Below are 17519 nucleotides of genomic sequence, written 5' to 3' on the forward strand. Positions count from 1 at the left end.
TTTGTATGTTATTTTCCATGCTATTGGAGGCAACGAAACACAAAACTCGTGATAGTTTTTATGCTGATTTCCAAGTCAAAGAGAAAACGAGGGTCACATCTCAAGAAGGGAGAAGTCTCTGTTGGGTCATAGGATAATTCAGATTGGAAGGGATGTGGGCAGCCCATCTAGAGTGGCCCCATGCTCAAAGCAGGGTCAGCCCTGAGCCCGTGACACTCAGGTCCAGCAGAGTAGACAGTTACGGAACACCTAGGTGTTGCATGGTCTTTTTCTGTAGTGTGGATCTTCTTGGCAGTACCTCCAGGTGTGGCAAATGCTTTCTAGGACTATGTTCTGGGATTGCATATAAAAATCCATGAATTCGTATAATTTTTCCTAGAGCCAGCGTTGGTTTTGTTGTAGGCATTCTTTTTTTTTTGTCTGCAAAGATCTGCAAAGATTTAGGAAGTTTATAGTTACTATGAACTACTTACAAATGTATCATTTCTACAAAGAATTGAAAGAGCTTTTTTTTTTCCTGCTGGCATTTGAAAAGCAGAAAAAAACTGACTACTACAACAGAATTTTATTAATGAATGATTTACACTGGTTCCAGCTGTGACCATGTGATTAGTCCTTCACTAAGCAACAATGGGTATTTTCTTTCTGCTTTTATTTGATTTCCAAGAATGTGTCATCTGTTACATAAACTGCTGCCAGTATACCCCATGTAAACTGGTATTTTTTATTTCCCTGAAGCGCAGAATGAATACCCACCCATATCCTTCTGGAAATACTGTTTTAAATGAATTGGGAATTTTATTGGCTATATCTGATTCACCATGCCAAAATCATAAAACTGAAAATATTCGTTAAGCACACTGGACTGTAGGATGCCTTGTTCCCTGGTAGTGTAAAAGATAGATTATTTTCACTTTTACATTTCTATCTTAATATTTTATTACAGCAATACAATGTGTGATAGAGGTGGACAAGCCTACAGATTGAAATGTGGATAGTCCAGATTGTTCCTTTCCCTAGACCATATGGTGTAGTTCTAAAAGCCTTTTGTACGCTGTCTGTTCAGTTAATTGTAAACTCAGTCTTTAACGTACCTTAAAAAATGCGATATATGTGAATCAAAAGTCAGCATATCCTGCGGTAAGTAAAGTTTGCTAAAATATGTGTAAAATCACAGTCCCGAGTGCTGGTCTCTGGGTAGATTTTCTTTTATTGGAGAATTTGGAAGTCTCGCACTGTTTCATGATAGTGATGTTAGTATGTGTGTATGGAGGGACAGGTTTTTCCATTTCCTCCTCGGGAAAGGGGGAGATCTTGGTATATAATGAACACTTCATAATATTTTTGCTTGGCAGACAGCTCTGCCAGTGGGTGATGTGCAGGAACATCGAAGATTCTGACAGATGGATGGTAGGACTGCTAATACACCTACACACGTTTCAGCTTCTGATGTTCCTGGTGTTTCTCTGATGCCTAAGAAGCTTGTGTTCACACTTTGTTCTGATGTGGCCCAGTGCTGGGTTTTAGAAGAGCAGAACCAAGTCTCTCTCTGGGCTTTCATATGCCACAGTGAAGGTCATTTCTTAGTCCTCACAAAGTCAAGCAATTACTAGGGAGGCAAAACATTTTTTTTAACGTAATAAAGAGTTAAAAATTAATTGATAGGTTCAGAAGCACTTTTATTTTCTATCATTGTCTTATGTAGCATAAGAAGCTATTTGGAAGAAGTGGCTGATTTCAGTGAAGCTTGATGCATATAAAGAGGAAAAATCCAAAAGAGCAGGAGTCTTTCACTGAAATTGCTCTTCTGTGGGTCCCAACCTGTTTTTAAACATTGAGAGTGTTTGCTCATTAGTGGCATTTTCAGTGGTAGGCAAGGCTCACATCATTTGTGGCTTTGTAGATAAAAATTCACTTTAAAAAAAATCCAAAACATCGGAATCAAGTAAAAAGTAAATGACGGTAGTGGAGAGTGCGACTAATGTGCTCTGAGAGGCCTCTCCTAATGAAACGTATTGATCTCTGCTGCATATCTGAAGTTTTCAAAGGATTTCAGATATTCATTCTATCACCAGCTGAATGCAAAGGGATGGGTAACCTTAGGGAATATTAGAAAGGAAGAAAACCCAACTTTCTTTTTTTTCCTAGCAGATACCAAATAACGTAACTCTGGACCTTTGTTAAGCCTGAAGAAATACTGAGAGCTTCAGTAAGAGTTTTCTGGAAACAGGAACAAATAATAATCAGTAGGCTATAGTGCATCTGTTTTGTTCCATTAGGTTGTATGCTTATTGGGAAAGTGTAAAAGTAATAAAGGTAAATAGCATGGTGGTAAGTAAACAGCAAAAAGTTCTTCTGTTGGAGAACTACAATTTTTCTTTTTGCTTAGAAGAACCTACTTCTTCTGAAATGTCAACTTTGCGGAATGATGAAAAGGGATAGATTTCTTTGTGCTGCAGAAGTAAACGTGGATCCTGCTCGGCCAAGGTATGACCAGGGGCTGCAGTGTGCCATGGTGTCATCCGTGCCACTGCCACCAGTGGCATCCTGCTTCCATTCCCAGCATTTTGGCTGGAGCATGAGGGCAGTGGAAGCAAGTATCTGTGGGCAGAATTTTCCTTGTCACAATCCAAGTAGCTCAGAAGCTTTGAAATGCAAGAAACCACACACAATGTTTGAAGCATCCAGCTGTAATTTTGAGAGCTGAAAGAGAAAGCAGTGACTGAACATTTGTTGCCGCTTCCATCTGATGAGAGCAGTTCTCAAAGCCTCCGAGTTGCCTCTTACAGAAAGTAGATGAATAACAAAGGTACCTATTTTTGCTGTACTCTGGCAAATGTTGACTGTCTTCATTAAAGCAGCTAGTACAAACATGATGTGCTAACTTGTGTGATTTAAACAAAACAAAACACCTAATTTAACTGTTAACTTGGTTCCACAATATGAGAAATAATAATTTTAAAAATACATAAAAATCTTCTTCCAGAAAAATGTACTGTTCTTTTTGTCAAAAAATCTTTATTTTAACAGCTGTTTCTTTTAACTTGAGTGGTGTACATGCCTATTCACAAACAGTTATTAATGATGTCAGCTTGATTTGTAAGACAGCAGAGTCAGGCTGCCACTTTTATGGACTTATAGGTAGGTTAGGTTTGTGAAAACATACAAAAATAGTTGGCTGATTTTGAGGAATGAAGCTTTTTCAGCAAGGCTCATGGTAAAGATTTTAGCATTTTTAAAACTAGGTTGGGCGCTCGTGCTTTTTGGACTAATGAATGAATGCATCGTAGAAATAGTTTCATGGGATGGTACGAGCCTGTTCTGTAGTGGTACAGGAGGCAGCAAGAGGAGAGTGTAAGAGATTGTTTGTAAAAGTGTTTGAGACAATTTGAGTGAAGAAGATTTAATGGGGATGTGAGGCAGGAGACGAGGTGAGGAAAATAAGGCAAGGGAGCTGTGAAGTTGTGCTTCTGGAACAGTGAAGCAGGGATTGTATTGAAACTGAAGTTTGAAGAGTGAAGCAGGATGGGGTAAGAGAAGAACATTTAAGACCAGACCAGGCAGATAGGAGGGATGGTGCAGATGTCCATATGCAAGAAAAAGTTGAAAGCGAGGAGAGTCTGAGACAAGATTAATCATGCATCTCCTTGAGGTAGCAGCTGCCATGCTGTTTGTCCTTTATAGGTGCGTCCTTTATCATGTAACTGAAAAAGTTTAAAGAAGGAAAAAAGATGATGTAGGATGAAGACAATTACAATAGAAAATAATTAGAAAAGAAGGTAGAAGAATAAGAAATAGAAGCCATCAAGAAACATACATGAGAAGAGGAAATAGGGGATTCAGTCATGAGAAACAGTTCATATGGTTTCAAGAAGTGTGGATATTCCTTCTGAGGATGGAATTCATCAGCTAACCAGATGAAGAATGATACTAATATAAGATACAAAATTTCATCTAATTTTCATCTCAGAAAGAAAACGAAATAATGAAAGTCCAATCTGGGTGAAATATGTATTTGTGTTGTCTTACAAGGATTCATGCTAATGAGAAATTAACGCTGTTGTTTGAAAGAAAATTTTTCATGTGTGGTAAAATGGCAACCAAATTCCTGCCAGTTTAAAAGAGCACGTGCGTTCTGGTGGTTGGAAGGAGGGAATTGAGGAGTCACTGCTCCTTGCTTCTGCTCATGGCTTTACTATAAAACTACTATTGGAAAGTTGTGCAAATGACAATTTAAAATTTGTTTTCACATCCGTAAGGTAGAGAAAGCAACACCTACTTCCCTCACAGGAGTGTTGTAAGGTTTAATTAATGTTTGTAAGGCTCTTTGGCATTTTTGAATGAAGGTGGATAAATGAAACCTCTTGTTAATTATGAGAAACACTGGGCAGAAGGTATAGTATGATTTTGGGGCTGGAGGGAGGAGATGGAACAGTTACATCTTGTTGTTTAAAGCATATTTTAAAAAAAAAATTGCAAATTTTTGGTTAGAAGCTATATTATCATTAGGTTTGTTTATCAGATCCAAGCATTTTCTTACAGTTAGCTGGTAATTGGAATACCTACATAGATCTAGTAGTGTTTTTTTCCTGTAAAGATGGTTTAGGACTCCATTGACTGGGAACAGTTGTATAGATCATCTCTAGTCCCTTATCTCCTTCATGATCAGGTGAATTCTTTGTAGTTCACTTACATTAACAAAACCAAACCAAGTACTTCTGTCGTCAAACTCTATCAAGGTTTTCAGGAGGGTCAACGTGGTTTTTAGAGGCCGTAGACTTCAGAATAGAAGTCAACAGACAACAATAATGGTAACAAGTGCGTGAAATTCTGTGCATGTATGAGTACATGTGGATACAGAATAATTCTTAACAACCCAGTAATATGGTCATAAGACAATTTTTCACAGAAGTAATCAACTGAACTATTGTTGAATGACAAGAAAATCAGTGGAGGGGGGATAAACCTCACTAAAATTCGGCTCTTTTCCTCTTCAAAATCAGCATGGTGTAGTGTGGTATTAAAAACAACCTTTATAGTTACGGTCAAAAGAAATGGTGTGTATATTTGCTAGCAAGTTTCTTAGAATTGCCGGTGCCTGTAGATACACACACACTTTACAAAGGTAGTGGTGTGTCAGCAACATCACAGGTGTCACCACAGGCAGGCGTTACAAATGTCAGCAGTACGTAAGTGGCAGTTATAAATAAGCAAAACCATGCGAATTGGTCTGCGTTTGTTCGGCACCCATTACACCCCTTCAGTGCGCTGGTGCCTAGCGGCTGGCTGAGTACCTCGCGCGTTTTCAAAGTATGCTAAACATCGAGTGGGGTACGCAGCTTGAGAAGAAAAAGAGCTTTAAAGAAAAAAGGCAGACTTTTTTTTCCAAGTCATCCTTGCAGTGCCCAAGAAAATACCCGCATGAGTGCGAAGAACAGCTGCCTATAGACTCGCGGAAGAATCGCTTCTGGATCTCTTGTCCGTGCTCATTCAGAGCTGCGGGAGGAAGGCAGAGTGCTGCAACTCTTCAGGGCAGCTTGAATCAGCTCGCATGAATATTGCCCTCTCCAAGGATATTGGCATGCAAAACAGATTTTGTTCATTTTGCCACATTTGAATGCACCTCACAAATAGATTCGTAGCCGTTTTGAGATGTACAGACGGCATTTGGATTAGGGTCTCTTTAGTGGGAGTTAACTAATGCATGCTCCGTGCAGATAGGTGGCAATAACTCCTTTCCTCTTCCAAAAGCATTTGTTTGGTACAGCTTCGTTTGCATACCCCGTTTGCATCGCATTACACTGCATATATTTGCTGGAGGCAACTTACCTGTGCGAGCACAGCATCAGGCTGTGGTCAGGCCAAACATCCTCTGCTTGTTTTGTCCCCTTCCCCTTTTGCTTAATTGTATCTCCAGTACTGAAACCGGGAGAGCGAAGCGCCTTCCAGAGCTACTTGGGATTTAAATGGGTGATGAAGGCGCTATCCTTCAAGCGTGTACATCTAGGTGATTTTTGTGGGACCAGCCTCAGCTTGAACAGGGCTGGGGAGATCAGATCTCATAAGGCTCAGAACGAGCTGAATTGCCTCATCTGTAATAAAGGCCCGTACAGCACCTCTTGTAGATATTAAGGGCAGAAGTTTATGAAGATGGAAAACCTTTCACAACTGTTTTCTTTCATCAGCTGGAAGGCAACTCTGAAATTTCTTGGTACCTGAATTCACCAGTGGAGTTCTAGCAAAGACAAAGAAACACTTTAAGATTGCGTCTTTATATTTTCCATTTTAAAGCTTTATTTTATAGAAATGATTCCAGTTCACCTTGACATGTGATTTCTGTTCTGTGGCTTGGTTAATAGGCAAGAAGTTCTTGTTGTCTCAGTGTTTGGTGTATTGGGGCAGAAACCCTCCACAATGACCCGTTTGTGGCTTTCATCTGGGGCAGCAATAAACACCGCAGGTTTTGCGGGAGTACTGGCAAGTCAGTGTAACTTCTGGTCAGCACTTGCTAGGACTGTTTGAGTCTTGGTGACTACCTGACGTGTTTTCGTGTGGCTGCTGTTGTTCCTCAGGCCTACAAGAGGTGCTTATGGCTGCTGTGAACTTTTAGCTGATGTTCCTGCCAAAAATTTTCAAGCGGCCAGAAGAACTGCGCAGTTGTGAACTCCTTAGCACGAGTCGGTACAGATCTCTAACTTGCTGGTGAAACTTGTGATCTTTGACTTTGAAACGAAGAAGTGTCAATATAAGCACAGAGCTCACATCTAAGAGGTGTGAGCGGTATTCTCGCGGTGGCTTGCAATGTTATTTCTGGCATTTCAGAGTAGCAGCAACATCAGAAACAGCGCCTACCAATAGCCGGCTAAACTTCAGTTGGATCTCCCAGTAATGACCTTAAAATAGTTCCTTCATCTCTGAGCTCCGCGAGTCGAGATGCTTTTTCCCTGTACCACAGTAGTCATGGCCATTACAATACATTTTAAATTCCCACTTCTTAAACTTGTACCTGTTTGCAGGAGGAGCCTGCTGGGTTTTTTGGTGGTTGGAGTTTGATAGCTAGTGCACGACTGTCACTCTGGTTTTGCTGAAGAAGCTGTGCAATTTCGATAAGGATTTTCAGATTTCAGAAGGAAAGTGTTTGGAGCACGGCCAGTTGACTCAGAGGCAGGGTAAATGCTTTTCAGACTCCTTCAGACATGTAGAAAAGTGCTTCTCAAGTGACACTAAAGCTAAAATCTTACGTGAATTTTACTAATGGGTTCATTATTTATAATGAAGGAAAATCCAAATAAAACTGGTTTTAGCTTTTTCATTGAAGACTGCAATGCAGTTCATACGCTATAGCCAGTTTTTGTCCTGTGCAACAAAGCTGAAGTTTTTAAGGTAAGGTCTTTCAGATAGTAATGTTTTTAATGGTGCTTTTCTAATTCCAGCCATCTGATAACCTTCAAGGAAAAATCTTATGTCTCGATGGCCAGGCTTCTTCATCCTCTGTGCATGTCCTTGCCTTGCTGTTACCTGCAGCGGCACTACAAGCAGCCACTCACGCTTCATGTCTGCTAGGGCTTCCCCCAGACACGACTATTTATTCCTTTTTCAGGTTCTGTATTTAAAGATCATGTAGAACCTAAGCTTGTTTACATAGTAAACTTCCCAAACAGACTGTTTTGAGATGCTTGCGTGTCGCTTTGATTCATGAAAAGAAGGGTTTCCTGAAATGTTCACCATCTCAATTGACAGATGATCGCAGACAGCCTTATTTAATTTGTGGCAGTGTTTTCCAGCTTCCTGCGATACGTATATCCGTAGGTACCTCCCAGCGGAGGAGGCAGACCCCTCGCATTTCTCCTACTTTCACTGCAAAATAAAATGCAGGAATCTGCTTTTCTTCATTGCTTTAAGCAAATCCTTGGAAGCCTTTCACAGACTCCGAAGGCTCCGTGGACAAGTGAACGAAAACAACCGACTGAAGTCATTAAGTTGGCTGTCCTGGTGTCAGCGGCGGTGTCGGTAGACGCTTGCAGTGCACTGTCGGAACGTGCTTTGGACGTGCTCCGAAGCCTTTGATACTGCCTCAGCCCCTTCAGAGGGCTTAGCCTAGACTTTATAGTGCAATTATTTACAGGAAACATAATGCTGCGCCACTAAATAAAGTTGGCAACTCTAATTGCACTAGATTTATAAATCGATGCGGGTAACATATCTTTCTGTATGTGAAGCTGGAAATAGGAAAAAATATTCTTAAAATGGAAAAACATGTTTAGGGCTGTATGAAGTCCCCCTTTGATGTCGCGTGACATTTACTATTGAATCTGAGAGTTTTCAAGTGGTTTCTGAAAGGAAAAACACGATCCTGCCTGGACAGGAGTTAATGAGATGTATTCCTGTGTTCGTAGGGTCGTAGTACGAAGCGTTGCTTCAGTGCTCTCTTGAAAAGGCGAGAGTTTTACAAATGGAAGATCAAAAATTGTTTCCTCTGAATTCATATCGTACTTAATAGTTAACTTTTTTTTGCCTTAATGTTACTTTATGAATTGGAAGAACATCGCATCCAGACTATTGCGAAGATCTAATACTTTAATGTTGCTTCTTAAAAACAAATGAAAATCTGATGAGTTATTCTCGTCTCTTAAGTAAGCATTTTGTAGGTTGGCCAAATCTGCATGATTATCACACGAAATTGTTCGTGTTGCAGGTTTTTACATGAATAAAATGGCAGATATATTTGGCACGCCCGTTAAGGTCCAGAATAAAATTCCACAGTTGAATCTTATTTTGAAGTAACCTTACTGGAGTGTGTTGTGAAGTGACACGTTTGTCCCTTAGCAATACTTCTCTGTGGGGGACTCCTCCCAGATTTCACAGCAGAACTAGAGCTGACAGTAGAACTCATCCCATCCTTTTTATTGACTCAAGGTGTGACTGAAGATGCAGATCCTTTCATCACATATTCAAATGGATAGTTCCTGACTGTAAAATAAATCTGGCTTGTGCCCACTCAAAAGTTGCTGCCAAACATCTCAGGCTACCAAGCCTAATGTTTAAATTAACTCTTGGAGTCCCAGCTTTTGTACAAGAAGGGTGTTTTAAAGGGCTAAATAAATCCCAAACTGCTGTGATAGAGAAACAATTCAGTATTTATTGTTTAAGGTTTTACCACTTCCAATTTACTGTAGAAAACAAACTTTCTGATGTAGGATGCTTTTATTAGCATGCAGAGCAGTTAATGGTGGCTTCTAACAAGCGGTTGGTCTTTCAGTTAATTAGCTAATATGAACTACAGACAAAACTTTTCAAATATAATTAGTTAAAATGTTCCCATGTAGTTTTTTAAAAGTATCTATGTGCTTAAACTGGATACAAATGCAGGTTGTAATGAGTACCTTTCTGTACAAAAACTGGTCTGAAGCCCAGAGCGTGCGGAGCCCATTTCTCATCATATTCCTAATAAATTGGAGGAATTTCAACATGCCAGCCTATTATTAACCAGCCTGGTGCTTTTTCTGTAATAGGGAACTAGCAACTAATATGTCTCCTGTCAAGTTTAAAAATAGCGCTACGTCTCCCATTACCACACCTATTAGTTCCCTATCCGCTCAGAGAAATTCTAAATCAAGTTTCTTTCATCTATTTAAACCTAATGGAAGACTTAGGATCACAGATGTTATCAAATTTATAGCAATAAGTACACTACTGAAAAAAGATGAGTCTTGAAAACTGTCTTGAGCCTTCAGGAGTCGTAAACACAGTCCAAAAAAGTTGGGTAAAACCAATGTGCCGTAAACCAACATTAGCAGTCTCTGTTAAACTGAGTTATCGCTATTCCAGGCTTTTGAGTTACGTGGCAAATGGGAGCTTATAATTAACTGTTAAATCAGAGTAACTAATTTTCTACCAATTACAATTGATAACCATGCATTTGCTGGTTATATTCTCTTATTAGATCTATTATTTTTGCTTTTGAAAAGCCCGTTACTGGATGATGAGCTACCCAAAAATCAGAACATTTTGTGAAGATGACTGATTGTTCAATACCTAGTGCTGTGCAGTGAACTCACGTATACTTCTGTAAATATATTGGGACCATTAAAAGGAGGAAGAGGAACAGACTCAGTGGAAGAGTAATCCTGTGTGCTGGCAATGGGTCCTCATGGCTATGGTCATTTCCCCAGCAGAGCCTGGGCCCTGTTTCTCCATCACACCTCTTCTTTGACTTTGCCCATTCTCTTTTGGCTTAGAAATCAAGAAAGCTTTCTGCTAATTAAATATCAAAAATATTTGATTTATCTTTTTCAGTCTGCATATGCGAAAATAGTTTGCAGGCGGTATTTAGTTACCCTCGTGCCATACCCTGAATAGTACTTAGTTTCACGTACACTGCTTAGGAGGTCAGTTAGAGACACGCAAACCAAGCTGTGTATTGTAATTGCTGTTCACAATGTAATGCGAATCAGGAGATTGGTCAGTGAAATTTTCCTGCAACTGTTTCCTGTGAGTGCTGTGCTCCAAAGGGAGACGTGTACTTCCCCGCCGAGGCAGTGGGGCTGTGTGTGGTTTGGAGTTAACCATAAATGTGATGCACAGATGTTTTTCTCAACTGGGAAAAAAAAAAAAAAAAAGCAATAATTTACTTTGTGATATAGATTAAGATCTTCAAAGATTTTGATTGAGGGTGGCTAGAAGTATAGATGGAAAGTACTCATGGCAATCTTAAACTATGTCAAGAAAGAAGGTGAAAAGAAAATGTCGATGATTAAACTTCTTTGCTTTCTCATATCTGAAAGAAAAAAATAGCATGAAATGATGAAGGCCACTAGTGCTTTTATATAGATAAAATAATAAAGCGATGGAAATGGAAATACTGAGTTTTAAAACGCATACTTTGCATGTGCATTAACAGCTTTTTCCTAAGGATTTATAGCAGCATTGTTTACTTAGCATGCACAGGATAACATACAGATTTTACGGCATGCTACTTTTTAAATATGTATCCCCCAAAAGGAGCCGTGACAGTCCCTTGTGTCAGGGTGTCTCTAGATTAATAGCCGTGGGACATCTCTAAACCGTAACTTCTGAGTCCTGCTGTTGTATTTCAGGGCTGAAAGCACAGATGTACAAACCGAACCCTGCAATCCTCGCAGTGTGCTTTTTGGTTAAGGTCACAATTCTTTTAAAATTCTACTGTTTGCAATATCTTGCTGAAATCTAGCAAGAATAAAGGTTGCAAGAGCAAATGCGTTTCCTTTAGGAAGCCGGGGATTGCTGCTCCTTGTCAGTAGGTGAGCAGGGATTTGGGTGTCAAACAAGTGGCCCTCAAGGTGCTCCTATGGGGGATGCAGCTTAGAAGCTGGAGAAGTTGAAGTCATGCTTTGGATTTGAGAGGAATTTAGTCTTAAAGTTTATGAATCTTAGTGCATGGTTCTTCTCTGGTGGGGCTGCAGCCTGTGACAGAGGCAAGCTTCTGACTGCTAGCGGCTGGTCTCAAATTTTGGGGTGAGGAAGCTGGGGAGGAGTCACACTCATAAGGGTTGCTCATCCCATCACCTCTGCTGTCAAGGTAGCCTCTGGTACTGAACACAAATTATCCACACTTGTTGTTCTGGGGTGGGATATTTCTGCATCTGTATTGCTCGCAGTCACTCCAATAGCGAAAAGCAGGTTTTAAATAAGAACCCTACAGGCTGTGAGATGGAGGAGTCTGCTGGGCCCTGAACCAGCCACGTGAGTTGTATGTACGTCACCTCTTTGCCTGCTGTCAGAGGGAAGGCAATACTGCAGAAAAGCTTGAAACGTAGAAAATCTTTTTAAAATATATTTAACTTAAAAAGTTGACTTAAGAGTTTGTCATTGGGACTGGTGGTAGAGCCTGTGAGTGCGCTATGAGTGGTCTGCCAGTAGCCATCCATGTGGGTTTTGCATCAAAATGAAAGTGACTCACACGTGTGAGAGCACGACTTGTCAAGCACGAGAGTGGGACCCGCAAAGCTCTTACTTTGAAAGCGAGTTTAAAAATTAATAATTAACTGCATGTTTTAAAGCATATTACGAGCAGCTGATTTTACAGCACGTCTTAAAATAGCCCTTGGAAGAATGAGTTAGCAGTCCTTTAAGCAACTACTTCAAATAAGGGCGGTGAATAAGCTTGATCCTGAAAGGGATTTCGAGGCAGAGTTCACAGCTGGGAATACTTACCTGGCTGGGACCGCTGGGCCTGTGCCATTTTCTCCTTGTCACTCTGCTTGGGTTTTTGGCTGGGAGCTGACTGTCAGCGTAACGAACGCAGTCTCAACGAGCGTACACGTAGATCGTAAGCAAAGTGACAAAAAATTCAGTGTTTGAGTATTTGGTGAAATAAAAGCAGGCGGTGCAGTGCAGCCTGCCTTCAGGGTAGCAGTCGTGTAGGTGCGTGCAGCTCTTAGGTGGTGGATGGGGCAAAGCGTGGTTTCTGCGTGTCACCAGCAGATTAATGCTGCTGCTGCTGCAGATGTCCAAGTAAAGGTGAACAGTTCTGGTTTACCACTTTCTCAAAAGAAGTAGCTATTTCTTACTTTTTCCAGGTGATTTATATAAAAGATAAATCAAGTGGCGTTCTCACTTGGTGCAGCTGTACAGTTCAGTAATGACTTACCCCCGGTACTTTTGGGTGATGTAAATACAAGTTAAATTTTGGTCAAACATTCAAGATGCAGTTGTGCTAAAGGTACAGCTCCGGGGTTTCTGTGAGTCATTGCCGTGAGTAGGAGGGCACCGCGGCCGCTTTCAATGTAGGTTACTGCGTGTGCGCGCTGCCTCGAGCCTTACACCCTGCGTGTGTGCACGGTGCGGGGCCGGGAGCCAGGCGGGGCAGGGGGCACGGCGGCGGTGGCCCTTTGGGAAATCCCACCTCGCCAGGACGTGGAGCACTGAAAGGTTTTTACCCGTAATAGGCGTTGCGATGTATTTATCCGAAATCATCAAAGGCTGCAGGTTTGTTTACGTACACAACGCATACCTGCTGGCTTTTGTAGCCAGCTGAGTGTGCTCTGGATACGGCGGTGGAATAAATTTCTCATGTGTGTGGGACTGTGACCGTTGAAACAATCATTACTGAAACCGTATACCTTATTTCCTGTAACTAATAGCAGCTCTCTACCTATGGAATATATTAACAGTTATTCCCTTGGTTTTGGATTGTTGCTCAACTATTTGGTTGGACAGCTATTTGCACACGATCTGTAATTTATGTTGTCTGAGTACGTCAACGAACAGAGCTAATTATGGCTTCCTGATGCGAGCGGTGCTGATGCTTGTGAAACCACACTTCTGTGTCTAAGAGCGAATGTATGTTCCTTAATAAATCATGGAAAATGACGAGTTTTCTCTACCTAGGCTGGTTAACAAAAAAATCTTCAGTTGGTGTTTACCTAGAGTTTGAAATGAAGTGATGGTTTCTGTGGCTAGTCGAACAGTTAATTCTTCCGTGCCTTTAAAATAAATAATTACTGCTCTGTATAGAATAGAAATTTATTTATTTATTTTTACAAACAGGGGCCCGTTTAGGGACTTGCAGCGAGTCCAACACTTGCTGTTTTGCTGCAGCAGCTCACCTCGTGGCAGAGTGACAAAGTCCTGGACGAGCATCACTGAGAGGTGCTGACTGACTTACGAGAAGTCTCACCAGGTACCTGAATTTATCAGCACCTTACCATACCTCTGTAATAGTCACGTAGCTAACACCGTTACTGCTTAGAAGCCTTTTTCTTATCCCAGCTGGTTTTTGTTAACGCCTGTCCTGAGGAAGGTGCTGCAGCACGCGGATGGGGTACATGCGGCGCAAGGCATTTTGCCGGCGCCGTGGTGCTGTGCTCCCGAGGCTGGGGCTGAGCTGCTGGCTCCGCGGAGAGGAAGCCCTGTAATGGGAAAGGGGAAGCAGTTCTGTTTTTCTAACGTTTGTTGTTTTCTTTGAAATGGGTAAAAGAATACCTGGAGTGATTTATATTTAATTGAGGATCACATTCCATCAGATACGGTGAATGTTCTCAGGCCATTTATCATCTGTGTCTTTTTGAGACCTCCACGGAGCATATAGTACATATTTACCTTAACTTGGCTAGGGCAAGGGAAATAAAGCAAAAATAATAGATGTTATTTTTGTGTGTGAACAAAACTGGAAGCCATGTGGATGAAATACGAGGTAAATGACTCTGTCCTGCCTCCTCCGTGACTTTTTAAATACAAGGAATTATTAGTTATGTATAATGCAATTTCCTTTGCATTATCAACGTATGTTTTTAAAACACGCAGTTCAGTGGCTGGCTTTTTTGTTGTTCCAGATTAGTCAACCCCTGAAGTAACCACGACGTGTATTGTGCTGCCACCATTGTTTAGTAGTTTCATATTTAAGTAGCATCTTAAAAACAAAAAACAAAACACCACCATATACTGCTCTTTATGTTACGTTTTTACTAAATCAAACAAGATGGAAATTATTACAGCCTATTTTGCACGTAGGTTGCATGACACTAGGATCCTGCAAGAGCTACCTAACATGTACCCCAAGGGCATCCTGTTGGGAAAAAGGGTTCTCGGTGTAAATAGCCAAAAGGAGGTTGTTGTATGGCCACGTTTGTGTAATACTTGCAAAATGCTTTAAGGAATAGATGTAAAGGAAGGAAGGTAAGTGCAGAGTGACCGAAGAAGTGCCAGGATCTGTAAGAAGGAAACCTGAGAGCCAAAGAAGCCAGCGAGAAGTGCTGCCGAAGAAAATCAGAGAGCACATTGTCGATTCAGCTAAAGGCTGGTGATAAAAAACAGTTTCAGAACTAGTCTGATGAAGAGTAATTTGATCAGATAGTTTATGAACACATTCCTTTATTACTGATACCACTAATGATTGGTAAATTCACGGTAACTCATTCCCACTGAGTGACTGACTCAGTGACATTTACAGCCTTTCCTGCACCCCCTTTTTTAGGGGGGCTGAATTTGCAAAACGCTTCCCTCTGTTCCTTTGAGTTACATTTTCAGCGACGTTTGATGACGAGCGTGGCATAATTAATTGCAAATTGTTCTGTAGGTGAATAGTGCATATTCTGAACACAGCTTGTGTTTGTATCGCAGTTATTACCCTGCTTGTTCCAGAAGGGCTCTGGAGTAGGGATTAGGATTTCAGTTGCATCATTGTGAATTCAGAAAACGCCAGTGATTTCAAAAGTGTGATTCTGAAATTAGGTCAGTGGAAAAGAGATCAGAATCTGCCTTGCTACCTGCGAAGATGCAAACTCCAAACTGAAGAGAAGTCTGTGCTTCCAGAAGATGCTTATTTTCCTTTTGAAAGGAACATATTTGTCAAAAAAAATAATGTACCTGAAACAGCGTGGGGGAGTGAGTAATAGACCAAATTAGAACCCGAATCCAGGCTGTGTTATGATAGGAATGAACATGGGATACTTTTCTTCTTGCTCATTGATCTGTAATGACCCACAAGTTCGATGTCACTGTTTTATCTTGCACACTGATGAGCCAGCGGCTCAAATTTACCTGGAGGTCTCTTATATTTTGTCTTCTAATTAAATTTCTGCAGTATTTGGATTTTTGTTGCTGGCTAGCTGATCTTTTGATTGCTGCAAGTCACTTGTAGTTTTCAATTTTTCTAAAATCTGATCACAGACAAAAATATCGTTTATCTGTATATATATAAAACTGAACTTGATTTTAACTAAATTTCAAGGTTGAGATTTGAGATTGACTGAGAATTTGTGGGGAGTACATAGTTCTTTACCGAATTCTCACTTTTTGTCATCAGAGCCTTTGAGAAGATAAGAATTACAGTCTGAAACCACTCGAAATGACAGGTCACAACATGCAGCATCAAACAAGAAGCCCAAGCAAATAAGTTGGCGGAGAATCCTCCCTGGTCAGGGTATTTTGAGAAGGGAATCATCAGAGGGGCAGTCACGGATGGTAAATACTTTTCAGGGTTTTGTTTTCGGCGTTTTTATTTGATGGCGTTGGTCAGAGCATCTGAGCAGCAGCTTTTCAGTACCCCAAGTGCGTGACTCATGAAACATGAGCAATAGTCACGGGGTTTTCGTCTTTCCCTTCACTTTGGGCAACACGTTTTGCTTCCTGTTTGTCAGCAGCCCCGTGGCTGAGTGTGTGAGAGCTTCCTTAAGCTGGCACTGTTGTTCTCTTCCAGCCATTTTGGAGCACTGAGAAATAACGTGGTTTGCATCTCCTCTGGGGTCCGAGTGCGTTGCTCCAGGGGGCTTCCAGCAGCAGGGGATGCAGGCAGGTTCTCGGACTGCCGGTCCCAGGCAGGCTCCTTTGAGCCCTGGCCCCGGTCTGCTTTGCCTGAAATGGGTTTGGATTGTTCTTTAGCTTTTTCTACTTCTAATAAAAGGGTTAAACCCGTGTAAAAGTGAATAGAAAGCATTTTATGGACATGTCCTCTAGCCTGTTGAAGAATGATGTATTTATGAGTGTGTAAAGTAAAGCTACTTTTAAATATTTGATTGAAAACAAAACAAATACCATATTTTTAAGTCCTGCACGTTCTGGTTCCTTTAAAATTTCAAATGGCACTTTGTAATGGTTGAAACTAGTAGGGGTAATAATGTTGTCATTATAATTAAGTACCATTTTTTGAAGTAAACCTTGAACCTAACGTGAAGAGGAAAAACGAAGGCACTGTAAGGCCTCACAATATGTTTCTGCTTTTTCCAATATCCTTTACTTAAAAACAAAAAGCAAGCAAACAAAACAAAAACCTGGGTATTTCTACAGTAAAGTATTTCTCTGTTGTCATTTTCAGAGTCCAGGCAGAAGCGAAGCACTAGGAAGATGACCGTTCTTCTCATTGAAGCTTTTTATGGGGGCTCCCACAAACAGCTGATGGATATTCTTCAGGAAGAGCTGAAAGAAGAATGCGTGCTCTGTACGCTCCCTGCCAAGAAGTGGCACTGGAAAGCACGGACTGCTGCCCTTTATTTCATGCAGACAGTGCCAACAAATCCAAATTACAGGTAACACAGGAGCTGAATAACCTCAAAGCTCAAATTACAGGGAGGCCTTTAACGAGGTCTCTTGAGCTGAATCTTCAGTTCTGTGCGTGCAAGTGCATGTGCACAGGCAGATGGAGACTTGCAGTGGACAGTAACAAGTTGGTCTTCTTGCTCTGATTTCTTTGGGTATAAATATGGGAAACTACCACAGTGCTTTAGAGTTTCTTAAAATACTTTGGCTTGCATTCCTAGTCCTTTAAAGTCTCCAAGAGTGCACGCGTATGGATATCTATTTACGTATATGTACATCTTATGTTAAAATTATCAAGTGATTTCAGAAATAAGGAAGGGTTTAAACAGTTTTTCACTGATTTGGTTGAACGATGGCACAGATGTGAACCCTGCAAGTTTCCTTGCTTGCCCTCCCAGTTTATCTATTAGCAAGTCTGATTTATCAGGGTGTACTACTCTGGCTGACCTAGAGGATTAAGGGAGTCATTTTATCTTAATGATTGCCCGGTTCTGTAACGTGCCGGC

General features: G+C 41.0%; 1 protein-coding gene across 39 annotated transcripts in view; it reads left to right on the forward strand.

Moving 5' to 3' along the window:
* The window catches only part of GTDC1 (glycosyltransferase like domain containing 1), a 290802-nt gene that overhangs the window by 41577 nt on the left and 231706 nt on the right, over positions 1–17519 (forward strand). For 29 of the 39 annotated variants that reach the window (XR_014586037.1, XR_014586038.1, XR_014586039.1 and 26 more), the window contains one exon: positions 16793–17003. Coding sequence is in view for 36 of the 39 variants with exons in the window: in XM_083841816.1 (XP_083697942.1) it covers positions 16793–17003 (211 nt within the window). In the remaining 3 variants the exon portion in view is untranslated. Of the gene's footprint in view, positions 1–13527; positions 13661–15784; positions 15943–16792; positions 17004–17519 lie in introns of all 39 variants that reach the window. The other 10 variants (XM_083841792.1, XM_083841795.1, XM_083841799.1 and 7 more) reach the window with 2 other exon arrangements.

Source organism: Anser anser (genome assembly GCF_964211835.1).
Source record: "Anser anser genome assembly, chromosome: 6".
NCBI classification, from domain to species: Eukaryota; Metazoa; Chordata; class Aves; order Anseriformes; family Anatidae; genus Anser; species Anser anser.